General features: G+C 55.8%; 1 protein-coding gene across 1 annotated transcript; it reads right to left on the bottom strand.

Moving 5' to 3' along the window:
* Nucleotides 1-626: 626 nt before the first annotated feature.
* On the bottom strand, nt 627-25,776 carry LHX6 (LIM homeobox 6). Its single transcript, XM_059142572.1, has 10 exons — nt 25,482-25,776; nt 24,245-24,316; nt 23,670-23,852; nt 23,232-23,353; nt 14,330-14,550; nt 11,315-11,415; nt 10,997-11,092; nt 10,609-10,783; nt 7,275-7,378; nt 627-2,827 (listed from the first exon to the last, which is right to left on the bottom strand). Exons 1-10 carry the CDS (start codon nt 25,563-25,565, stop codon nt 2,807-2,809), a joined length of 1,179 nt encoding a protein of 392 aa, XP_058998555.1. The 5' UTR covers nt 25,566-25,776; the 3' UTR covers nt 627-2,806.
* Between the last annotated feature and the right edge of the window lie 150 nt (nt 25,777-25,926).

Genomic DNA, 25,926 nt, shown 5'->3' with positions numbered 1-25,926 from the left:
TGCTAAAAGACAAGTGGCCCAGGAGCGAAAAGATGTTCTCTTTCACTCCCCAGATGGTGTGGTGGCTCTGGAACCCAGTAAGATCCAGTAGGAGACCCAGTATGTGTCAAAGCTAGAGACTTGTCTCCTTGTCTCCCTGCCTCCCATCCCATATTCCCCTTTACTTCCCCAGACCAAACTCTCCCGCATCTTCCAAACAGGCTCCCCTGCACTTCCCCTTCCAGGCCCCCCAATAACTTCTCTTTTGCACCTATTCTGTCCCGCACCCCAGCCCCCACAGCATGTCGGAGGGATCCATCTGCTACAGCATTGGCCAGACTGAGAGCTCCTCTAGGGCTGGTGGGCTGGGCCCTTCTCCAAGTGTGCAGAGCCAGCTTGGGGCCCAGCAGAAAGCATGCGTTCAGGAGTGGGGACATGGGACACAGCAGCCAGCACGACTGCCTACCAAGCTTAGATGAGAGAAGAAACTCACCGTTGTGCCTTGGCAGCGCACAGCCGCGACTAACTGGGAAAGAGTACCAACTGCCCAGGAAGGGGGACTGCACTGTCCAGCGGCCCAGAACCCTCGGGGGCCGGGGGCCGGAGTCCTTAACCGGAGAGCAGGAAAGAAACGGAATCCCATCATGTTCTGGATTTAAGTGCCCGCACTTCTACTTGCATTAACTTTATTTATTACACAAATAGGACATTTACAAAGCACAACATGAAAGGTATGTAACAAAACAGACATTGGTTTTACAAAAAAAAGTGCTTACAATTTTTTTTCCGTGTGTGTGTTTTCTCCCTCTGTTTTGTATTTAAATAAATAGTCTTGGTGGCCTGTGTGTTCCCAGGCTGCTCTAACAGGCTAGTGGAGACATGTCTGAATGGCAACGTGCTACAACCACGTGATCCACGCAAGGAACAGACCCTGGGGGAAGGCTCAAGGCAGAGTGGGTCCTGGCAGGGTTTGGTTGCCCACTTGGCCATGGCCACATGTGTACCACATGGCTGTGCTTGGGGCTTCAATCATCAGGAGCAAAAATCAAAGGAAGCAGGAGAGCTCCCCAGTCACCAGGGATTGGGCCCCAGCACCCTGCACAGGGCCAGTACACGCCACTCATTGGATAAGCTCTGAATCGAGCTGCACTGACCATGTTCTGGTGCTACCCTCTCTTGGCCCTGAGTCCCCCAGAGCTGCCTTCGGAAGGGAAAGGAAGCCAGTTCCCTTCTTCGGCTACACCCATGCCTTGCCCTCCTCCAGGTCCCAGAGCAAGAAAGGCATATAAGTTTTCATTTTAAGCGCCAACTTCAAGCCTTTGGATTCCGAAACCTGATCCAGACTCCGAGAGTGATACAATCCATCAGCGATGTCTACCACGGGTGAAAGTGGGGACAGCAGATGCCTGTGTGCCGTGAACGTGCACTTCCCATCCTAGAGTCTCCTTCCAGAAGCAATGCATCCGGCTAACCGAAGCAGGAGGGAGGACTTGGGCTAGAACAGGCTTACTAGCAACCTCTGGTGGGAAATGCATCAGGACACCAAGTAATTCTGAAATTACAGGATACGCTTGGGACAAATGGGCGTCCCCTGAAAACATAAATCATGGTCTTGTGCAGCCCAAGCCCTTTTGTTTGGGGTGGAAGAGTTGCAGCAGAATAGGGTGGATGTGAGCACAGCTGTGTCTGGCCTCTGCTCCTGAGGGGGTGGGACTGGCTCCATGCAGGGCTGGTGGGGAAGCCCCCCACGTGCCTCCCTGGAATCCGGGGCTTGGCACACTCACCTAGGCAGCAGGTACCCTCTCTCTACTCAGACCTGCGTCCAGAATGAGCATTCCTACTACCATTTCCCTGGGCTCTGTTTCTGCAGCTCCCCCTCCAGGATGGCCCCTCCAAGGAAGATGTGGCCCAACCAACCCTATCAGGAGTCAGCAAGTGGCCACCAATGCTACCCTGCATAAGCGTTCAGAAATGCCATCACGCATATCAAACACCATCTCTGCCACGTCTCCTCTATATATGCTGGATAACTAGGTAGGAACAGAGTCTCCCCCTCACCCAGACACACCCCACATCTTCTCTTTCCTCTCCTTAAAATAGCCAATGCCTCCCCCCACCAGCCCAGCAAGCCACATCCTTCTCCAGTGGGAGTCGTAGCCGCAACCCCCACCCCAGCCCCTGCCTATCCCCCGCCTCTTGGTCTGGGCAGGCCTCCATCTCTGCCCTATTGGGCCTCTCAGTGTTGGTCAGTGTCTCTTCTCTCTCTGAATTAACTTGACATAACCAGACAGATGGAAATGATAAAATTAGAACATAGCTTTCCTTTGGGGACATCCCACAAACACTGTAGAGTTTTCCAGACAAAAGCAACAGAGTGGATAACATTGGGGGTTGTCGGCTATTCAGAATTCAGAGATGGTTGCAAGGAAGTAGTAAAGAAAGGCCAATACGGGAAGAAAGAAAACCTGTAAATTAGAAGGCTGTTGGCGTTGCACGATTCGATTTGGCCTTTTGCTATTGAAATCGGCTGAAGTTGAAGATGACTCCTGTCTAGATGGAAAAACAGGCCAGTTGTTTTCATCCTGATTCCAGATTTCAGGGAGCTCTGCCTTCCCAGAGGAGGACCCCGCAAGTGCTCTTGGCAGGTTCTGGATGTCAGCAGGAGGAGGGAAGGCCAGGCCCCAGGGCCGGGCTGGTGGCTGTCAGGAAGGTGGGGGAGGGTGGGTACGGAGCGGGTGGATCCCTGGCAGTGGCTCGGACACCGGCTTTCAGCGGCTGCGGGGCGGCGGTGGGGTGCCCGCGGACAGAGGCACCAGGGCCCGCGGCGTCAGTACTGAAAAAGGATGACCTGCAAAAGGAGGGCGCGGGAGGCGGCTGAGTCCGGGCCCTGCCCCACCGGGTGCCCCCCCCCCCAACAGAGGTTCTCCAACGCATAGAGAATGCGGGTTGCTCAGGGCCCGGATCTGGATTCAAATCCTAGCTCCAACACTTATTTGCTGTGAGACCCTGGGCCACTCACTGCACCTCTCTGAGCCTGTTTCCTCATCTGGAGAGCAGGGATGACAAAAGCTCTCTCTCGGAAGGGGTTGGCTTCAGTGAGATCAGAGAGCAGCAAGACATGTCTGCGGGGCACTGGGTCCCGTGCCCAGCACTGTGGGAAGGGCCTCACTTATGTTATGGGACGAAAGCCTCAGCCCTGTGAGGGTGCCCCGCGATCATGCCCATTTCCCAGGGAAGGCGCTGAGGCCCAGATAGGTGAAAATCAGTACGGCCGGGATCCCACAACGAGGAAGAGGTGGACCCAGACCTGGCCCAAGACCAAGCTCTCTGTGTTGTAACACATCGCCTCTGCCTCTGCGAGCCACGGGGACAGTTGTCCCAGACGCTCACCACGCCCCGGGCAAGGGCCGAGCACCTCACTGGATCTTCATGGAGCCGAAAGGCAGTCAGGTGCCGAACACACGTGGGTGATCAGGAACCGCCGGCCCCTCTCCCTCGCCCTCTTCCACCTCAAGCACCGGCCTGACCTCTCATTGTCCCCGCACCCCACTCCCGTGCACAGCCAGCTCCCTGCAGGGCAGCTCAAGGATTACGGGCCGGGCCGGCTGGTCGGCGGGAGGTGCCTCGTCATAGTAACATTGTCAGGGTGATCCAGGGACATCCAGCGGGCATGGCCATTTGGCTGTTCCATTTTCAGATCGGGAACGTCCCTTGCCCAGAATGTTTACTATGAAGAGGAGCCGCAGGAAGTAACGGTGACGATGTCTGTAGCAGAATCATGACAACCCGCCTCTACGGAGCCTGTTCTGCGGCCCACGGGCTGTGCTCGACGCTTCCCACGCGTCGCTGCGTTGACTCTCAGCAACAGCCTTCGGTGGTGGTGGCAACTGTTATTATCCCCATGCTGTGGGCGTGGGAATGGAGGCTCAGAGAAGTGAACTGTGTTCCCCGGCCTCGACGTGAGGAGGAGGCAGAGCTGGGATTCAGAGTCAGCCTGACTCCAGAGCTCACACGCTACTGTCTCCCCCAGCCTGGGCAGTGCTCTTCTCTGACCACTGGGAGGCCTGGCTTTGGTCCCTTACTGAGAGAAGCTTTCTGAGGAGAGGTAAGACCCCACCCTCTCAGGGAGGCCCCTACCCTCTGCGGGCCTCAGTCTGTCCATCTGATCCATGATAAGATGGCCCTGATTTCTAAAGGCTTTCCAGGCTCTGGAACTGTGGAATCAGGGGACATGACCAAGGAGAAAGGCAGCTCTGGAAACTCAGGCACGTGTCGCCAAATGACGATGTGGCAGAGTCAGGGGTTGCTCCCTGCCCATGCTCAGAGCGCTGTCCTCCTGGCCACACCAGGGTTGGTGCTGAGTGGGTTCTGAGCCTGCCGTGGGGGGTACTGAGTCTCCTCATGGCTCGGCCACACAAGCCTGGAGGGATTTGGGAGGAAGTCCATACACTCTTGGACTGATCACACACCGCCCACCAGGTCTCGTGGGTTTGGCAAGAGGTGGACAGAAAGGGTCCCCAGGAGCTGGCAGGAAGGACTGACAGTGAGAAAGTGGGAGGTCATGAAGGAGGGAGACACTTTTTTTTTTTTTTTTTTTTTTGGCAAAGCTGCTGAATGTGAAGTTGGGGAGAAAACTCTGGCTAGGCAGCCAAACCCAGGGTCCAGAAACCTTCTCCAGCAAAAGCTTTCAGACCCGAGCCTGGCTCATCCTTCAGACTGAACCAGACATAACCACAAGCTTAGCTGAGTAACCAGGAGACAAGGCTCAGCTCCAAGTGCTGAACCCAGCCTGAAACATTTCCGAGGCTCCCGGCTGTGCTGCAGGTAGAGCCTAAGCCCCTTGCTCCATGGTCCAGGCTCTTCGTGGTGTGACCCCTGCCACCTCATTGGGCTTCGGTCATGTTAATCACCTCATGGTCCCTCAGACCCAGGCTCCTCTCTGCCTCTGGACCTTTGCACATGCTCTTCTCTTGACATGGAACACCCTTCTTGCCATTCCCTGCTTCTCCCTGAGAGCTCAGGGCCCCTTCTTCTGTGTCTTCCAATGCCATGTTCATCCCTCACTTCAACTGCTCTGTCACCCTGCTCACCTCCTGCTCTGAGCCACATGTTCCTCGAGGACAGGGACAGTGCCAGCGTGCCTCTTCTGGTCCTGTGCCAAGTGTGACAGGACAAGTGCCCCCTCAGAGGAGAGTGGCAGCTCCAAGGCGAGCAGTCCTGGGATGGAGGCCAGCTCTACCCACACTCACGGTGTGGCACTGGTGAGCTGCTGCTCTGAGGACCTCAGTCTCCTTATCTTTACGTTGAGGACCATCCTCACACCCACAAACATCAATCAGAGTACGGAAAGCACGTGCTGGGAATGGAGGCTTTGCTGGAGCAACATCAGCTCTTGCTGGGAGTGGCGCAATCTTGGGGGGTGTTCCTGGGATGCTCCCCCCACCCCAGATCTGTGGGCTTTTGTACTGCACGCTGCTGTTTATTTCTCAATCCACCTGCGCCACCAGGTTGTCCACACCACCACCACCACCACCACCACCACCACCACCACCAGCACACAGCGGGGCACCCAGCAGGGGCTCATTCAGGATTAGCAGAGGTATCCTGCGGGAGTGGCTCCCCACTCCAGGCCTCCCCAGCAGACTCTCTAGAGGGGAGGCTGGGGAATCTACTTCTATACAAGCTTCCCAGGTGATTCTGAGGCATGCAAAGACTGGGCTCTGCTGGCCTGGAAAGTCCCTAGAGGCCCTTCCAGTGGAAGGAACTGGCCCAGTCTTCCTGGCCCACCACACCTGCTGACTCCTGGGGCTCCCTGCCTCCCTAAGGCCTGCTACAGCAATGTCTCCAGAAGAGGCCTCCCTTCAATAAAACTAGAAAAATAAAATAAAACAACATAAAATAAAATAAAATAAAACAAAACAAAACAGGGGTCCCAGGCTGGCTCAGTGGGTAAAGCGTGAGACCCTTGATCTCGGGGTTGTGAGTTCGAGGCCTGTGCTGGGTATAGAGATGACTTAAAAAATAAAACCCTTAAAAGCAAATAAATAAAATAAGTAAAATAAAATTCAAAAAGAAGCCTCCAGGGCCTCCCCGCTGCCCCAGGACAAAGTACAGACTCCTCCGCCTTGCAGCCCTGAGTCCCCCCTCCTTGCACTGCTCCTCTCAAGCCGGTGCCCCAGCAACATGGAACTGCTCAGGGCTCCCCAAGAGCCAGGGTGGCTCGTGCTCTCCCTGATGAGCTCTGGCTCAGCCTTCAGGCCTGTGCACAGATGTTGCCCTCCTCCAGAGACTCCTCCTTGTGCTTCTCCTGAGTTGTGCCCTGACTCTCCAGCTCCCCGGGCTACCCCATCAGTTTCCTCACACTGTAGTGCTTCTGCCATGTCTCCTCCTCCAACCTGTGGCCCCCACAGAGTGGGAACCCTGGTCTCCTCACCTCTGTGTTCCTGGCCACTGACTCAGGCTGCGGAGCACAGTCAGTACATAGCAAATGTCAGTGGAGTGGATGAGGGGGGTACACCGGTTCCCATCCAGGCTCTGGGACCTGCAGCAAGCTGTGCCTCAATTTCCCCACTCCTAAAACGAGGGGCTGTCCTAGGACAGAGGCCTTGCTAGGCTCACTGAGAGGCGTCTCGGCACGGAGAGGGAAGTGGAGTCCTACACACACTGTGGTCTCATCTAGAAACCATGTGGTTTCATCTACTTTTATCTGTTTTATGGGTTCTGGAAAAAAAAATTTTTTTAAGGTTCCGGTGCTTAGATACAAAGCTTTCAGGCCATTGGCCTGGGGGATGTCTAAGCAGCCTTCTGGATGTTCAGACCTGATGCTTGAGATAACCAGAGATCCTGCTTCCACAAAGGAGGCCCTGCCAGCTGACCAAAGTCCCCTGCTGCCCTGTTATCCCAGGGATCCCCCCCTGATAGGGGCGCTCACTCAACAGACAAAAATAAAAGTGAGGAAGGAGAAAGAACAGGTGACAGTGTGGGATGCACGGTGGTGTGTCATAGAAGCCTTTCCTGGAACCACAAAATGTGAGCAAAGCAACTAAGTTCACAAATCTGGGAAAAAAAAAAAAAAAAGAGAGAGAGAGGCCAGGTATTGGTGGGAGGCCTAGAAGGAGGCCTGTGGGGGTGCTGGGCCCATAGAACACGCGGCTCAAGTGCCTGCTTTGGGGGCCAGGTGGGGGCTGGAGGATTCTGGGCAGAAAGGGTCTGCCACAGAGCAGCGTGGTGCCTGCCAGAAACCCATTCCTGGCCGGACAACTCTCCCCCACCACACCCAGCCTGGCTCCATTTACCTTCTCACCCCGGTTGGAGAGCGGCCCATCCATGTCGGCTTTGAGGTGGACGGGGGGTGCGGTGTAAGGCAGCCGGCAGTGCACCTGCCCGCACTGTACCTGACCTGTGGACGAGAGGACGCCTTGGAGCCCATCCCGCAGCCTCCGCGCACAAGCCCGTGCACCCCATGCTCAGCAAGCTGGAGCCCTGGGACCGGTTTCACTTTGACCGTGTACTGGCTGTGCGTGGTCTTGGGCAAAACTTCAGCAGAGTTGGTTGTAATGCTTGGGATAAAAAGCTTTAGTCTATGAAGTGCTAGGTGATAACTGTCCAGCTCACTGACAAACACTCCTAAACTAATACGTAATTCAACACGGACATACCAAGCTCTACCCCATTACTAGTCTCCCCTCTTAATGCCTCTCCCTTCTAATCTGCCAGGTATCACTCAGGCTTTACCCTATACCTCCTAGAGGACCCTGCATTTGTATGTCACCTTAATGATGCTGTCCCTGGCCACCCTATTTATAACTGCAGCCCACCACCAACAACACTCACCCCTACCCTCCCTGGTCTCCTTCCCAGCTTTATTTTTCCTCCTTCGCACTTGCCATCATCTGACTTGTGGTACATTTTTACTGTTGACTTGTCATCGTCTGTCTTGTCAACTAGAATACAAGCTGTAATGAGGGCCAGAATTTTTGTCTGTTTTTCAGACTCTAGATCTTTATGGGTTCCCAGCACCTGGAATGAGGCCTGACACCTAGAAGGTACTCACTGAATATCAGTTGTGTGAATCTCTGTACCTTATTCCAACATCTAAAATGGCAGCATCCCAGGGCAGAGCCCTGTACAGTACAGAGACTTATAATTAATATGTAACTTAGGACATGTCACTGTGCCTCTCTGAGCTACAGTTCCCTCATCAGTAGAATAAAGCAATTATATAAGATTAGGGATTCTTTTTTTTTTTTTTAAGATTTTATTTATTTATTTGGCAGACAGAGATCACAAGTTGGCAGAGAGAGAGAGAGGGAAGCGGGCTTCCTGCTGAGCAGAGAACCTGACGCAGGGCCGATCCCAGGACCCTGGGATCACAACCCAAGCTGAAGGCAGAGGCTTTAACCCACTGAGCCACCCAGGCACCCCAAGATTGGGGATTCTTATCCTGGGGCATTCTAGAAGTCCATGAACAGCCTGGGATTACACTGAACACTATGTGTGTATGTGCATCTTTCTGGGGTCTGGTTCCAAAGCTTTTTATCAGCTTCCAAGCTCCGAGGCCCCAGAGAACTCAGAATTGTGTGACTTTTGTTAACTTCCAAGCAAACTGCTGAGGTGTCCCTCAGCCCTGCAGCAAGAGGCAGCAGGTCCAAACACCCTTGACATTTCCAGCCCTATGCTTTACTTTCACCTCAAAGTAAAAAGGAGACGGCACCCTCAGCCCCCTCTCTGAGCATCCAAGACATATCTAGCCTTCATTGACAAAGTCTGTGAGGGGAGTCCCAGGGCCTGACTCTGGATGCCATGGCCCCACTCCCAAGGAGGTCACCAAGACCCATTGCCAGCTTCACAGCAAGTGCTAGCTGGCAGCCCAGACTCCAGGTATCTAGAGAGTCCCTAGTCCTTGGTGCCTTTAACAGATGATCTAGATAGTTCTGTGGACTCTGTGCAACCTGAACATAAATCATTGTTTAGAAAAGAAAGGAAGAAAAGTCCCTCCTCCGGAGCAGATGGTTCAGAAATGACACAGTGCAAAGAGACATGGTTTCCAACTGGCTGCCTGGTGCCATAGGCAGGATTCCACACCCCCAGCTGTGCCAGCCAGGACCACCACCACCACCACTAGGAAAGCAGCTAGGACGTCCCCCCATGGACTGAATGCTGGAAACTTGATGTCAGAGATCTTATCTGATGCTCTGAGAGAAGCCTTCTTATCATCCTCATTTTTGTAGATGACGAAATTGGTTTTCAGGGAAGCTAAGAAGCTTGCCTGATGTCCCACAGCTAGTGAGTGGCACGGCTGGGATCAGAAGCCTGACAGTCTCACCCTAAAGCCCCACAATCAACCATTAAGGAATACTGGCTCCCATTACTGAGGACCCTGGGTTTCTTCATCTGTGCAATGAGACAGTGATAGCTAATGCTTACACACATGCTTAGTATAGTGTCTGGCCCATGGCAGGGGCTCAGTGAATAGCAGGGCTCTCTCTCTGATGCTCCCTGTTCTCTTTCCCTTTTACTTGGAGCTGGAGAAGGGAGGATTTATGTTTGTGGGTATGTTGTGGCCACTTCTATTTTTCTGGTCACACCCAGCTTTGAGGAAACAAACACGTTCAAAGGGAATGAAGATCCGTAATAAGCACCTGCTTGTTAGCAGACATGGAGAACATCCATTCCCCCAGAAATTCAAAAGGCCGCCTCCCTCTCTCCTCCAGGTTCCTGCTCAAAGGTCACTCCACCAGACCCGTTCCATCATCCCCATGGCATCTCCAGTCCCCACTGGCATGCCATCCCCTCCCTCCTTTATTAGCTGATTGTCTCTCCACTCATGTCCCACTCTGGAATGTGAACCCCAAGAGCACACAGATTTGGGTCTGTTTTGTTCTCCGTTGTATTCCAGTGCTTAGGACAGAAGGCACTCAGAGAGTAGTTACTGAACACATGAGTGGATTCTCACAACCCTGTGAAATAGGCATTATTAATGTCCCAGCGTGCAGCTGAGGATACTGAGATTCAAGGAGGGTAGGTCATTTGCCCTCGGCCTCCTAGCTCTGGATACTCCTGCCACACTGGCTGCCTTCTGCAACCCCAAAAGCACCCATGCCACAGTGCTTTCTGGGCTATGGCCTGCCTGCATTCAGCTCCTCTGTTGCTGGGCACTCCTACTTCCCCTCTCCTTGTGTCTCACTAATTCCTATCCATCCTTCCAGTCTCCACAAGCTTGCGGCCAGCTCCTTTCCTACAGCAATCATCAGGATTAAAACCATGCTCTCATCTGTCTGGTCATCGTGTGCCACGTTGTCTCTCCCACCAAAACGCAAGTTCCACCAAAACGCAAAGGCTTTCCCCATCCTGTTCTCTCCCTAGTCCCTGGGCGCTGGCACACAGAGTGGGTACTTGGAAAGTATTTTTTGAGTGGCTAAATGGCTTTTCTACAAAGAATCCCGTCTCCCTAAGGCAAAGACCGGGACCTTAGCCCCTCTCTCCAACCCCAGGTCCGAGGGACTGCAGACCCGACGTCCTCCCCCACCAGGCTCCGAAAGTCCTCCCCACGCCTCCGCCTGCCGCGCGCTGCTGCGCGTGCCCCTCCCCCGCCGCAGACCCAGCAGCCTAGGTGGTGCGGTCACTTACTCTCAATGTAGCCGTGCAGGGTGACCATGCGCGCCCGCTCGGGGCTGCTGAACGGGGAGTAGTGGATGTCCTCGGACAGGGCGGAAGGGAGGCGGGACGGCGGCGCCCCGGAGGGCGGCACGGGATGCTGTGGTGTGTGCTTTTTATGACGCGCCCGGCAGTTTTGAAACCACACCTGGAACGACAGCCTCAGCAGCCTCAGCCTTGCGGAAAAGGGTCGGACGCGCCGCTGGGAGACCCCACGCGGGACTGCTTCGTCGCCTCCTGCGTTAGGGCGGCCACGTGCGCCCCGGCCTGTGGCTGGCTAGTCCGGCACACGCTGGAGGGCCCGCCCCCGGCCTCTAGGCCTCGCCCCCGCCCCCAAGGCCCCGCCCTCCCTCGGCCCCACCTGGATGACCCTCCGGCTGAGGCCCGTCATGTCCGCCAGCTTCTGCAGCGTCTGTGCGTCGGGGTTGTTGTCCTGCGCGAACTGCGCCTGCATAACCTGCGGGGAGCAAAAGGGGCAGTGAGGCAGGAACGCGCGGAGGTCTCCGAGACCCCGGCCCAATCAGAGAGGATCCGACCCGGAGGCCACGCCCCAGACAGCTACGGCCCCTCCCCACCACCAGCGGGTCCGGGCAGAAGGGGCGGAGCCAGAGCCCTTCTCGGCCCCGCCTACCTCTAGGGCCCGCCCCCACCTTCGGCCCCTCGCGGTCCGCCGGGGTACCTGCAACTGCTCGGCGGTGAAGGATGTCCGCGCGCGCTTGGCCGGTTTGGGTTGACTGTCCTGTTCCGAGGGCACTGCCCCCTCCAGCGTGAGGCCGTTCCCTGGGGGTGACAGAAGTGGCTGACCACGCGTCCCCATCTCTTCTAGTGGCATCCTGGAAAGGACGGGGGTGGGGGCAGCTGGTCCCTGGAAGGGTCAGGAGTGGAGTTGGCTGGGAGCGGGGTTCCCAGAGTCCTAGTCCCTGAGCTCTGTCTTTAGAAAAGGGGCTGTCATTTCTGAGTGCTCTCTAAATACCAGACACTGCTCTTTCGGTGTGTCCTTTATGTCTGGCTCACGGCCCCATTTTACAGTAGAGGAAAGAAACCGAGACTCAAAGAGAAGAAAGTCCTGACTCAGGACCTTTCTTAGCTAGTAGCTTACAGCTGACAGACCCTAGTGGCCCAGACTGGACTCCCTCTTAGCTGAACTGGGCAAACCAAAGGCTGGTGGAGGTAAGATGCGAGCAGGTTACAGAACTGTGATTCTACTTTTGTAAAATATATGGAAGCAAAAAGGTTGAAAGAATACACACCAAGGTGCTCACATTTATGAATCTAATGGAGACACTACTTTCAATATTCCTGTAACTTCTGAGGTTTTTACAGCAATCATATGTCACTTTATTTCTCTAACATTTAATTTTATTAACTGGCACATACGTTAGCTATTCTCTTTCCAGTTCTATGACTTTCACCGTCACACTAAATACATTCTCATCTTATTTTTAATACCTCATTTTTCTAGGTAATACAGACTTCTTATCAAAAACTCAGAAAAACGGGACGCTTGGGTGGCTCAGTTGGTTAAGCAGCTGCCTTTGGCTCAGGTCATGATCCCAGCGTCCTGGGATCGAGTCCCATCGGGCTCCTTGCTCAGCAGGGAGCCTGTTTCTCCCTCTGCCTCTGCCTGCCATTCTGTCTGCCTGTGCTCGCTCTCTCTCCCCTCTCTCTCTGATAAATAAATAAAATCTTAAAAAAAAAAAAACCTCAGAAAATTCAGATAAGCACAAAGAAGAAAATAAAAATCACCAGTAATTCCACCACTGTTCACAATTAGTTGTAATTTTTTTTTTTAATTATGAAAACACTATGTTGGGGGGGGGAACCAAAGCAACATGCCACCATATATACAGAGGAAAAAAATCTGGGAAGATAGATACCAAAATATGAGAGGTGGTGATGTTTAGAGTGATCTTTATCTTCTTCTTTTTGCTTAACCGTCTTTTCTAAGTGTTCTATGACGGAAGGATGTGTGTTTAAGCTTAAAAGTAAAAACAGCAGGGGGGCCTGGCTGGCTCAGTTGGTGGAGCATGTGACTCTTAATCTCTGGGGTCTTGAGTTCAAACCCCACCTTAGGCATGGAGCCTACCTGAAATTTAAAATATAGTAAATAAATAAAGAGTAAAACAGGTTCGAAACTGAGGGCTGGTCAGTAAAGGGGATCTAAGGCCCCAAGCCTTCAAGCTGCCCTACATGGTAAGTGTCTGGAGTGGCATAGAGGTGAGAGCAAGAGTTGTAACTAGCAAGGGTGTGGCTAGGGGTAGTCCTGATTGGTCCAGAGAGGAAGGAGGTCACTGATGGACCATGGTGTAGGGGGAGCCCTGACTCCTGGGATTCCATCCCAGTGCCACTGCTGACTTGGCCGCTATGGCAGGTAACTTCATACAACCCCAGCCGCACTTGTTTCCCACATAGGCCACTTTTAGTCCTGATCCTGGCAGGAGAAAGTGATGGCCTTGGTGTGGCCATGGTCTGGAATACCCTAGAAATTCCTGACAAGTTCCCCGGCTAGAAACTGAGGCAGGATGGTCCATACACCTCCCCAGAGGCCCTCAGGATGGGATAGACACTTTGCGGTATTAATGTCCCCTGGGAGAGCAGGCAGGACAAGGATTGGTGTGCCATTTTCTCAATGGGAAAATGACACTTATAGGGACAGCCACATCCCCGCAGCGTCCCTTGTTTAATGAGGTCTAATTAAGGGTCCCTGGAGCTTGGGAATGGGGTGATGTGCTATGGTGGTTAAAAGCCTGGGCTTTGGAGTCAAGCCAGCCTGCTAGTATGTAACCTTTGGCAAATCCATACTGCAAATAACCTCTGCCTGTTTCCTCATCTGTAAAATGAGGACACATCAGCTACTTCTTAGGGTTTTTGTAAGGATTATACAAAATAATCCACATTACGGAGAATTAGCAGCTTCCAAAGACCCAGACAGGAAAATGATGGAAAGGGTCCCTGACTCTGCCCTCAGCCCAACCCCTATTCCCACCCCTTTCTAACCACCAACCCCCCTGTGTCTCAACCCTCACAGTCCCTGGAAGATGTGGACCCTGTCTGCTGGCCTATGTGTCTTAGAGAGACACAGTATTGGAGCCAGAAGAGATTTAGGGATCTTTCTCATTGACAGAGTATCTTGCACAGATGGGGAGACTGATGCCCAGAGAAGAAAGCTTCACACATTTCCCAGAAGCAAAACAGAGCTCACATCTCCAGACTCAAAGTCTTTTTCTTTATAGTCTAGGAAGAAACTCCCACCCCCAAACCTCTGGCTTGGAGCTGCTGGCACAGCAGTTGGGAGAACAGAGTGGAATCATCTCTCCAGGATTGGCCCATGGCTAGGTCCAGGCAGCAGGAGTGGACGAGTACTCAGGCCTACCAGAGCTGGCCAAAGGTGGAGTAAGGCTACCCCATTATGAGAATCATCTCTAGGGCTCCCTTGAGTGTCTCCTAGCTGTCTTTGATAGGGGGTCTGTCTTATCATTAGCTCCATTTTACAGATGAGAAAACAATTGCAGAGGCAGACTGTGACTTCCTACGCCCAAGCAAACGGTGGAGCCAAAAGCATGGGCAGCCTCCAGGTAGTGAACTGGGAACCTGCTCCTAGAGGAGTGTGGTCAGTTCCTGTGGTGCTGGAGTGGGGTGGGAGAGGGCTGGGCACAGAGGTGTGGCAGGGTGCTGGGTGGGGCGGGTTGGGTACCGTTCTCGGCGGCCCTCTTGAGGTTCTCGATCATGGTGTCGTAGTGGATGCGGCACAGCACCTTCTCCTCGACCAGGCCAAACTCCTCGCCCGTGGACAGCTGGCGCTTGCACGAAAAGCAAGCAAAGCAGGCCAGATGGTAGGCATTGCCGCGTGCCCGCCGCACCCAGTCGCTGGCATAGATCTGTCGACCGCACCGTGCACACTTGGTCCCAAATCGGCTGCGGGACACCGGGACAGGAAAGGGGGGTGGCGAGGCTCAGACAGGCTCCTCCTTCCCCCTCCAAATCCCACTGGCCCACCAGCACCCTGCCTCCTGGCCTTTGCTCACCCAAATTTCCCTTTGCCTGGATCTGCCCTGTATTTCACACCCCTGTAGACAACAGTGCACCTTCACGGTGAAGGTGAGCTGGTGGGTGGTTTTTACTTTCTTCTTGGTGCTTTTCTGAGTTTCCCAAGTTTTCTACAATAACCCCTTACATTTGTATGTAACTAATCTGTTCATTAAAATATATCGTGTTAGGAAAAATATAATAACATAGTAACATGCAAAGTTTTGAGCACTTACCACGTGCCCAGCAAGATTCTAAGTGTTTTATGTTGATTATCCAGTTAATCTTCATTTTGCAGATGAGGAAAATGGGGACCAGAGAGTTAGAGTAACTTGCACAACACACAGTTTGCAAGGTTAGAAACCCAAGATGAATCAACTGTACCCCAGTGGTAGAGATACTCAGTTTCTTGGAAGCATAGACAGATATACACTTGCTGGCTTTGTGCCCTTGAGTGAAGTGTTTAACCCTCTGAGTTCTCACTTTTCCTGCCCTGAGCTGAGCTAGGTGACACTGCAGAAGCTACTGCTTAATACTCTGCAGGCTATTAAGTACCAGCCAGTCGCAAATCAAACAAACAAACAAACAAAAGGCCCAGATCAAATGTCCCCTCCCCCTTAAGCCTTTCCTGTTGGGCCTTTTCCCCATCTCCCCTACTCACCCACCCCCTAACTTGTAGTGCGGCTGTTTGGGTATGCCTGCCTCCACTAGCGGCCTGGGAGCCCCTCCAGGAAGCAGCAGAGTCTGGTTTACCCTGTCCTAGAAGTCAGCGCAAGACCTGACCCCTGAACCCCAGGGAAGGTTTGTTAAGTAGATGACTCATCCCGTGAACCTGTCCCAACACTCAAGTTTCCTCTGGTGTGCACTCTATTTCAGGGAATGAAGCCACCATGCATCCAGCCCCTCAAGCTCAGAAACCTAAACCATGCACCCCTCCCTCTCCTCAACCCCACATCGAACCGATCACCTGGCTTTGCTGGTTCTTTTTCCTACATATCTTTGGGACCCAGGTGCAGTGCCACAGCTGCTCTCCTAGGCCAGAATCTGCCCTGCTCTGCCTGTTGCCAGCTCTACCAGGGGCCAACAACCATTCCTCCATACAGTGGCCACAGCGAAGTTTCCAGCATGCGCAGTGAATCCTGTTCTGCCCAGCTTAAAATCCTTTGGTGACTCCACTCTACCCTCAGGATCTTGGTTCACAAAGCCCAGCAGACCACAGCCTCTTAGACTCATCTCTCTCACTTTCCCCACCCCACACCCAAGCAGGAGTCCCAGGCAGCCCTGATGGAAGGTCAGTGCCAGGTCTCTATGGCGCTCCTCTGAAGCGCCTTCCCCAGCCCAGGCCTTTGCACAGACAGTGCTCTTCGTACACCTTCTCCCTGAAGAGTCCCCCAGTTCCAGCACCAGACTAGCAGCATTGGTCAGGCGGGTTCGTAAATGTCGGATTCTTCTCCTTTCCCTCCCACCCCCTGTATTCCTGGGAGAGGACCAAGATCTGCCTCTGTGTCCCCAGGGCCAGCACACTTCCACCCAGAGGAGCACTCAGAATTGCCTGTGAATGTGCCCAGAAACCAGCCGAGCAAATGCGCTCTGGTTACAGCTTCGCCTGCCTTGGCAAAGGCAAGCAACTGTCAATTGAATAAACGGTCTTGGGTTAAACTGAGTGCGGGATCGAGGAAGCCTTGGCCCGCCCCGACTCCAGACGTAACTCCAACGCAACTGTCTCTGACCCGGAGCGTAAGGGGACCCTGTGGCTGGCGGCGCGGTTTACTCGTTCGGGCTGTGCTGCGCGCCTCCGCTGGGTGAACCGCCTCCTAAACTGAGGCGGTTCCGGACCTCGGAAACTCGGCTTCCCCGGGGGACCGCCTAGCACAGCCCGCGGTTTCTTTCCCAATCCCTCAGTAAAGGGGAGAGGAAACCGCTTCGCCCACCCCTGCCTACTCTCACCGAGGGGCGGACCCGGAGTTCCGCGGCCCGACTGCCAGTACGCGGATTAAGAGCACGTACTGGCCTTGGGAGACAGGGGCCAGCCGAGGGCAGAGCAGGTAGAGCGATCCAGGGTTCCGGGGCGCAACGCAAGCCGCGTGAGGTGGAGACTCTGGCACCCATTTTGCACACGTGGAATCGGAGGTTCAGAGCGGACAAGTGACTTGCCCAAGACCACAAAGAGCGTGGGGCTCGGGGTTGAGGTCCGTTCTGAAGTGCAAAAAAGGAACCTCGAACCTGCGGAAGCAGTTGGGCGAGAGATGATTAGGAATGGATCCCAGGTGTATTAACTGGAAACGGGCCTGGTTTGACCCCGTCGCGCGTCCCGACTCCCAGCCACGGGTCCCAGAAAGTCCCGTGCGTAGGGCCTGAGGCCCAGCGGATTCGGGGAGGCGGGGAGTGCCTTCCCTGGGAGAGGGGAGAGCAGGGGAGGGGAAGGTCCGGGCCTTTCAGAGGCCACATGAGAGCGACTGCGTCTCCAACCTGTGGTCTCCGTGGGCCACGACCCGTGAGCTGCGCCAGAGCACACGACCCCGGATCCTCGCGCGCGGCTGTGCGAGATTCCTTGTCCTTTGCCAGAGATGAGTCCAAGACACCCCGCGCACCCCGATCTTTCTGCTCCACACGGCCGATCCGCCGGCGCCTTCTGCGCCTACGCTGTACATCTTACATTGCTGTACATCTTACATTCCGTGCTCCCCAGCGGACTCCGCGAGTGAGCTCTCACCAACTTTCCCACCCTCCACGCGTCACCCCAAATGATAAAAGCTGTCCCAGCCCTAGGATCTCCCCGCGCTCGCCGTGGTTCGTCCCAGTCAACGAAATCGCCTTCGCGATGGGTCCTTGGATGGGAGTGAGGGGGTCATTATACAGTTTTGGTTGAGTTTGAGGGCCGCTCCTGAAACGTATCCTCCACCCAGGGCAGGGGTCAGTGGCACAAACAAGGGGGCACGAGGAGGCTTACGGATCGAGGTTCTCTGACAAACCGATAGACTCCTTCCCAGGCGGGCTGCGAGGCCCGAGCCGCCGGATTCCGGAAGCAGCGAAATCGGCGGCGAGACAACGAAACTTCAAGAATGGGGTGTTCGGGAGCTGCGAAGGGAGCGCCAAAGGGATTAGGGGGCGCGGCTACCGCCCCTCCGCCCCCAGCCTTGTGCGCGCCCCTCCCTGGATCCCGGAGCGCCGTGGGGTAAAGGCGCAAGGGACAGACACGCTTTGGGCGTGGAGAGGAGCCCGGCAGACGCTGCGCATACTGGCAGCTGCTGAAAGGAGTGCGGTGCCATAGTACATCTCCTTACCCTCTCTTCCCTGAGTAGGGAACAGAGACATCTAGGTACTCCTGCGGAGCTGTGCGCCCTTGACCAGGTCAAGCTCACTCTCCCGGCCCACTTCCAATGGATACCGAGTTGGTGCTCAGCCATTATTTGTTGGATGAATGAGCCTCAAAGAAAGAGCCTTTCCGAGTTTCACTACGACTCCTTTCCGCCTTATTAAGATACCCGAAGCTAAACCGAAGCTCCGAATGGGAAGGCCAATGTTAGTTAGGAAGCCTGAGAGTCTGGTGCGGAAACTTAAACCAGAATTCAGGTATTTTGAGTTCAGAACACTCACTGATGGCTTAGGGAGATTCTAAGAGGACAGCAAGATGGAGTGGAGGAGGAGCCTTTTCTATTCCCTCTGTTCCTTCCTTCCTAGGCAAACTCTTAAGAAGCCAGGAAAAGCAGAACCAGCAATTATGAGGTTAAAATGCCCTGCGCCTCGGAGGTCCCGGCCCCGAGGCCCCTCCCCAGAACTCCTCTCTCGCTCCCCCAACATCTGTCCCCCAACAGCTGGCAGCCGCTGGGCTGCTCTCTGCCACGGTGGGGGGCCGCTTCCCAGCTCTGAGCCTCTCTGGGGACCCTCGCTCTGGGGGAGGGGGTGGGGTTCTCCCACTGGAGCCGGCAGTTGGAGCTTGGGCTCTAGCTGGAAAGCCGGAGAAGGCTGAGGGCTTGCCCTAAGTCACAAGGGCCAAACAGGGGACAGGAACTTCATTCAGCCCGGTGGCCCAGCCCAGGACACTTTCTGAACCCCACCCGGATCAACGCCAGGAGCAGCAGTTAACCCTTTATTCCCCACTCCAACAGGCAGGCGACAAGAGGGCCAGGGACCATGGCGACCTGATCATGGCAAAGTTGATCTAGTCACAGCCTCTGAGGAGGTCACTCCTGTCCCCATGCTCCCAGAGCCTACCCGGGAAGAGTCCCACACCAGAGCATACAGCTGGTGATCCTTGTGTAAAGCCAATGAAACTGGGCAGGGAATCTCAGAGCCAGGAGAGAGGGGTTTTTGCCATTCCATGACCTCTCTTTGTAGAGAGCTTCTGCTAACATAATCTCACCTATAAAAGAACAGTCCTGAGTGTTTAGACACAGGGATGGCCTTGGGGATCACCCAGGTTCTGCCACTTACTAGCTGCGCAACCTCCCCTCTGAGGACCTCAGTTTCCCCTCCTATACTGTGGGGATTAGGACAATGCGGTAATCACAGGGTGGACCTGAGGATTCAATGAGATGGAGCCTGCCAGAGTTAACATGGTTCCTGGCTTGAGTAAAGCTCTAAAGATCCTGGGGAGCAGTAGCCTCGCCCCTGCCCAGCCCCTCTTACACTCTCTCATTGAGTGACCCTGGGCTCCACATTCCTCTCCCCCAGGGCCTCAGTCTCCCCAATCACACAATGGGCATGGTGCTTGGTGGGGGCTGAAGAAGGAGGCACTGCAGATCAGTTCATGCCCCTGTTTTGGGGGACAGCAGTGGCAGGTCAGTGGGTGGGAGGAAGCTGTCTGAGGCTGTGGTTGCTGAGGGCAGTGAAGATCTGAATGGCCCAGAAAGGAACACTGTCCCCACCCCACTCTCAGGACTTTTCTTCACTTCTTGGAAGAAAATAGAACGAAAAATTGTCTTAACAAAAGAAGAAGAAGAAGAAATTAAAAGCAATATCAGATTTTCCCTGGCAGTCTGCTAGGACTCGGGGAGTGAGTTACCAGGTTACCAGGGTTACCAGGAATCTGGCTGAACCCACCAGGGCTGGTGAGGTCCCTCCTTGGAAGGAGAGTTGGAGAAACCAAAGCAGAGAGGCTGAGCAGTCTTGCCCAAGGTATCCCCTCCATGCTCTGCAGCTCCCTCCCTGGTGAGTTTGGAGGGCCTTCCTAACTTCTAATTCCTGTGCCACCAACACCAGGCTCTGCCAAGGGAGACTGTGGATCTACAGGACGGTGTCAAAGAAGGGCAAGAAGAGGGATGGAACGGAGGAGAAACCCTTCCCTGAAGGATAAGACCTGAGCCCAGAGGACCATGGAAGCCCTCTGGTGCCCATTCATGAGGTCTCAGCCACTTCCTTTCTCTCCCTGCCTTACTGGGAGATCTTGATCTCCCCTAGGGCAGAATGCTCCAGTCCATATCCCACCAGATCCTTGAACTTGGGCTTCAGGAAACAGAGGGCTAGAAAAACGCAGTGCATGGCCTCTCCCTAGCCCCAGCTCCTGAGGGTGAACTCTGCCTCCCATGTCACCATTCATGCTTTCTCCAAGAAAAGCTCCTTTGTGGCAGCCACCCAGAGCCTGGGCTGCTGTGAGAGCTGACAGCTGTCCCCACCTGGCGCTCCGTGGCTTTTTCTTTCCCTTCTTGTGGGTTTTATTATTATTTTTATTACAGGTGGGGTTGCCAGGGATGGGTTATGCCTGCAGGGAGACCTGGTTGGCATAGACATGATCAGGAGAGCCCACAATTCTTCCCTCATTCCAGCCAATGGGAGCTTTTATCCCCTTTTCTTAACCAAAAATCTGTTTTAGTTTTGCTTTCAGGGATTTTATCCCTGGAAAAGGATTAGCGCTCAGAACCTGCTGCCTAGAAATGACCTGCCCCCATCTCTCCAGGCAAATCCTGCTCCTCAAACTGCCAGAGGAAATGCCATCAGAGGATTGTGCCCAGCATCCACTCTACCAGGGGTGACAATGGTGACAATGGAGACATCCATAGCACCTGCCATTTAGGGAGACTCTAATGAGCCTTCCTCTCTCCACTGGCCTCCTTGGCAGCTCAGACAGACAATCCTGGAAGTCAGACACTGAGGGCAGAAAGATGTAGTTACTCGGCCAAGGTGACACAGTGATTCAGCATTGGCCTGGTAGAGCCCAATTACTGCTTGTCCCCACAACAGCTACACACCCCCCCTCCCATCCTCAACCCCACTGCAGTAGGAAGGGGGACTCCAGAGCCAGTGAGGCTCCGAACAGCGGAATCAGGATCTAAATTTTGACGAATCCTTGAAGGTCTAGCAAAGCACAGCAGCTAAGGAGGCTTGGTCCAGTCTGGGCATGAGTTGAAGCTGGAGAAGCAGGGGGGAGGCTACCGGGTCCGCTCGTCACCCAGAGGGCCAGGAGAGGGATGGAGCCCTGCCTTACACTGCAGGGGGAGGCCGAGATATTGTCCTGCTGGCTTCCTCAGCCTGGAGCCCTGTCCCTGGCTAGCTGATGAGCCCAATGAGCCCTAAAACAGCAGCTGGCCTGAATTTTGGTTTGTCTTGTTTGTTTGCTTTGTTTTGTTTTTAACCGAGTGAAGGCAGGCATAGAGCAGGGAGGTGGCAAGACCAGGACTCCAACCTCCATTTCCTGCCCTGGCCAGCCAATAGTCAGATGGGATAGTGGAGAAAGACATACCCACTAGGTAACGATAACCTCCTGGGACGCACACATGTGGCAGTCCACATCCACAAATCCATGTTTACATCACACCCTTGGCTCCTCAATGCCAGGGTGAAGGCCTTCGGCAGGAATGTTCCCTCAGAGGGGAAGTGGAGGAGGAATGACAGGATTTCAGAATTCTTGCCCTGTCACCTCTGGGTCCCAGTCCAGACCTAATCTTGTCTCCACTACCTTGCCCACAGGCACACATACACACATATGCACACACCAAGTCCCAACATTCACATGGATACACACGCTCTTGACGCTCACACATAAACTAAAAGACAAATACTCATCATAAAGGAGTACGCACACTGCCCTCATACCCCTGACCTTGTTCAGGGACACATTCCTCCAGTGCCACTGCTCAGATGCAGACAACACAGACACGGAGACACCCCTTGCATGCTGAGTTCCAGGTCCTGGGAGGGAGACACGCCCTCCCCCCCATGCACATCCCAGGTGTACAACCTTTCACATCCATACACAGAAGAAGAATCCACTTCTGAAACCATGCTTCCTGTGGTTTCCCCAGAGTACTACAGCCCCCAACACTGGAGACCTCACCCTAGTCTCAAGATCCTCTCTTTCCCATGGCCAGGAGACTCAAAGCCAGAGCTGAGGAAGCAGGCATTACCTACCACCAATTTCCTTGATTCTCAGGGGCCTTCTGGGCCAGGGGTCTTTCTAGTAAGACTGAAGCCATGACCTCTGCAGAGGCAAGGATGGGAAGGATCTCTGTGGGCTAGGGGAGTAGCTTTCTCCACTTCCGGACAAAGCCCTTGGGAACAAGCATCCCTCCCAAGAACCAGTCCCACTTGGCTCTCCCGGACTCTGTAGGCCCGGTGGCCAGGCCTCACGTCAGGTTCACGCTTCCCGCCAGGATCAGGCCAGTGGCTGCTGTGCCCCTGACCTCGCAATGACCTCGACCCCGTGACCAGGTCAGGCCTGGGCGCGCAGTTAGGAGCCGGGCGCACGCCTGCGGCGAAGACTCGGCGGCGCGCGGGGAGGGTGAGCCTGGTGCAGGGCCACGGCTCTGCGGCGCGGAGAGCCCAACCCACGGTAATCCTACTCGGGGCGGCGGTTGCTGGGCCCGACTCTCCCCCCTTCCTGTCCAGGCGGCGGCTCAGAGTCAGAGCCTGGAACCGGCAGCGGCTGAAGCCCGGGACCAAAACGACCGCGGAACGGAGACTGAAACAGGCGCCCCCGAACCCGGGCAGGACCCCCGACTCGGCGATACGACACGCGAGCGACGCCGGGGTCTTAGTTGAGGCGGAGCCGGAAAGGTTGGGGCTTAGGACCAAGCGTTTGGATAACGGACAGGATCTGAGAGCTGCGAGGCTAGTGCTTGGGGCCGGAGCAGACCCAGACCCACGGAGGAGTCCAGGGCAGAGCAGGAGACTGGAGCCCAGCTCTGGGACGGCGGGGAGAGACGCCTGCGCGGCTGGAGTCCGAGTGGGGTTGGAACCCAGAGCTGGAGCGCCCTGGAGGTGCAGGCGGATCGCGGCTGGGATCGGAGCGGGTCGGGGCCAGAGCCCAGGGCGTCAGAGCTCGACCATCGGAACTGGAGCCAGACACTCTGTAAGCCCCGAGACGGGGCCAGAGACGCGACCAAAACCCAGTGGGCCGCAGGAACCGGAGGCGGGTGGCGGGCCGGACCTGTCCCGGCACCGGCGCGCGGCCTGGAGCTCCTCGTTCCGGGCGCGGAGAGCGGGCTGATTGAGCCCGCGCGGCGCGCAGGGAGTGCTCTCGGGGTCCGGGCTTCGGCGGCTCCGGAGACCGCGCGCCGCCAGGGTGTTCTCCGCGCGCGCCGGGTGGGGGGCCTGCCTGCAGCGACACTGCTGGCCCAGCGGCCGCAGCCTACCTGAAGTAGTCCATCTTGCAGAAGATCTCCTTGTTCTTGATGTAGCAGCTGTTCTGCTGCCTCAGCGACGTGCGACACACGGAGCACTCGAGGCACCGCACGTGCCAGATGAGGTTGTTGACCTGGGGAGGGGGGGGAGGTAGGGGACGGCTCAGAGCGGGCCTCTTTTCACGCCCGGCCCCATTTGTAGATACTGTAGCTGGAGGTCTGAAGGTGTGTATGACTTCCCCACTTTTCTTCTGTGACGAGGAAGCTTAGGAAGGTAGAATTACACTCTTCCCATTTTTCAGACGGAAACCTGGGGGTGCCGAGAGACTCTAAGATTTGCCCAAGGACGCGGGGTCGTAAGAACTTAGTGGACCTGCGCCGGCGTTGCGGTCCTCAGAGATGCAACCCACACCCCACCAACAGACATGCAACACCCCGCCCCCGTCTCACCTTGAGCAGATACCGGTCCAGGATCTCAAGGCCGCAGCTGGAGCAGATGTTCTTGCCGGCGGACGGCACGGAGGAAGCGGCAGAAGGCGGTGAACAGACAGACGGCGTGCTAGGTGTACAGGGGGAGGCCCGGCCTTCGTCCTTGTCCAGAGAGCCTGCCAGGGCCTCGGCGTCCGACTGAGCCTGCAGTCGGGGAGAGAGGGAGAACCGCGCGTTGAGCTGAGCGCCAAGCCGGGTGCCCAGCGTTGCAGCTGCCTCGGAGACAAATCTGGGGCCCCAGCGCATCAACTGACAACGAAATTCTCCCCAGACGCCGTTCCATGGACTACAGGATAGGAATGGAAGGGCCTATTGGAGAGGAAGGGACAGCCCCAACTTTTAGCCCTCGTGTCCTGGGTGCTGGGGACGGTTAAAGTCTACCTTTCCGGCCGGAAAACAGAGGCTCGGAGAGGGGCGGCGCCTTCCCGCAGTCCCCCGGCGCAGGGGCAGCGGTTCGGGGCCGGAAAGCCGGTCAAGGTCCCCAGGGCCCGCCAGCCGGCGTACGGGGGAGCGAAGGCAGGACCGAACGAACTCACCATGGCGGGCGGCGCGGTCCCTTCAAGGCAGCGGGTGGTCGCTTTGCAGCCGGACCCTGGCTGGGCCATCACCTGGGGGAGGGGGAGGGAACTCAGGCGGCGGCGGCTGCAGAACTGGCTCCGCGCAGCCTGAGCCCAGCGCCTCCCTGCGCCTGTTATATAAACCGGCGCGGAACAATGAGTCTTAACTTTGTAGTGGGCATTTAAAGCCCTTCCCCACAAAAGCGGTGTCTCTCTAATGAAGCAATTTGAATTTGGATTGGATTTTTTCCCTCTCTCTCCCCCTCTCCCTGCACTTAACCCGTGGCTCTTGAAGTAATCGCTTAGTTCCCTTGCAATCCAAGCCTCTGAGGGGGAAAAAAAACACGCGCACACACACAAACTACCTGCAATTAGAAATTGTCGTGAATGCCCAAGATAAGAGGTAGCCAGAGTGTCAATTCCAACTGTCAATCAGTGAGATCCATCAGGCCGCCCAAAGAATTGCAAATTTGATTTTTTAATGGTAGTAATTAAAAATCGAATTTTTTCTCCCTCCACCCCCCCCTTTCCTCGCTCCCTTCTCCTCCTCTCGACACAAAATGCAAAAAGGAGAAAAGAGAGAAAGAAAGAAAGAAAAGAAAAGAAAAAGGAGATGGGTGGGGGGGGGGGCGTTTGAGGAAAATAAAACCCGGAGCGCTGGGAGCATCAGCCCGCCAGCCCCGCGCGCGCTGAGAAATTGATGCGGCGATACTGACACGAATTCAGACGCCTTTCGAGGGCCAGTTCGAGGGAAACCCCGAGCAAAATGGGGGCGAGGTCCGGGGGGAAATGGGACCAAAAAGAGAAAACACAGGCGTCCAAGAAGAGGAAAAAAGCACCCTCCAGCCCCTCGGCGCGCCCGGGACCGGCCCCGCGTCGGGATTCTCAGCGTTGCGCCAGCACAACCCCCGGCGCATCGGCGCTATCAGCGCCTATTCAGACGGACAATACCCGCCTCGCCTCCTCTTGATTCGCCTGTGTCTTTGCTAAATCGCTTTTTGAGAAATTCCTCCAACATTTGCATAATGTGTTCCCGCTTTCCGCGACCCCCCCCCTCCGCGCTCGCGCGCGCTCACACACTCACATACACACACTCACAGGCGCACCCCAGAAGCCCTCCTCCCCGCAGCCGCCCACCGCCCGGCCGGGCCCTGCGGGGTCCCGGCCCCTGCCCGACGGTGGCCCGGTCCGCTCACCCACTCGCTCGCTCCCTCACCTGGTCGGTGGCGGGGCCGCCCTCGGCCGGCAGCCGGCAGCCCTCGGGCAGCGCCGGGGCGGCGTTCTCATGCTTCCAGTACATGGGCCGGGGAGCGGCGGGCTCGGCGGGCACGCAGCGCGGAGAGCCGCGCGGAGAGGGGCCACGGCCGCAGCGGGAGCAGAGGCTGAAGCAGGAGCTGGAGGAGAGCGGAGGCGCCGGCCCCGCCGCCCCAGGCCCGGCCCCAGCCCCCGCCCCCGGCCCGCGCGCAGCCCCGGCCTCCCTGGCTGCTGCCGCCGCTGCCTCGGAAGAAGGTCCCGACAAACTTGGAGAGGCCCCCGCCCCCTCCTTCTCCTCCTCCTTCCCCTCCTGGTAGTCCTCCTCCTCCTCTCCCTCCTCCTTGTTCTCCTCCCCCTCCAGCTGCGGCGGCGGCCGCCCTGCCGCTGGAGCCCCGCTCGGTTCAAGA

Source organism: Mustela lutreola, chromosome 12 (genome assembly GCF_030435805.1).
Source record: "Mustela lutreola isolate mMusLut2 chromosome 12, mMusLut2.pri, whole genome shotgun sequence".
In the NCBI taxonomy this organism is placed as follows: domain Eukaryota; kingdom Metazoa; phylum Chordata; class Mammalia; order Carnivora; family Mustelidae; genus Mustela; species Mustela lutreola.
The sequence above is the reverse complement of the archived record's forward strand: the minus strand, read 5'-3'. Positions and strand labels throughout refer to the sequence as shown.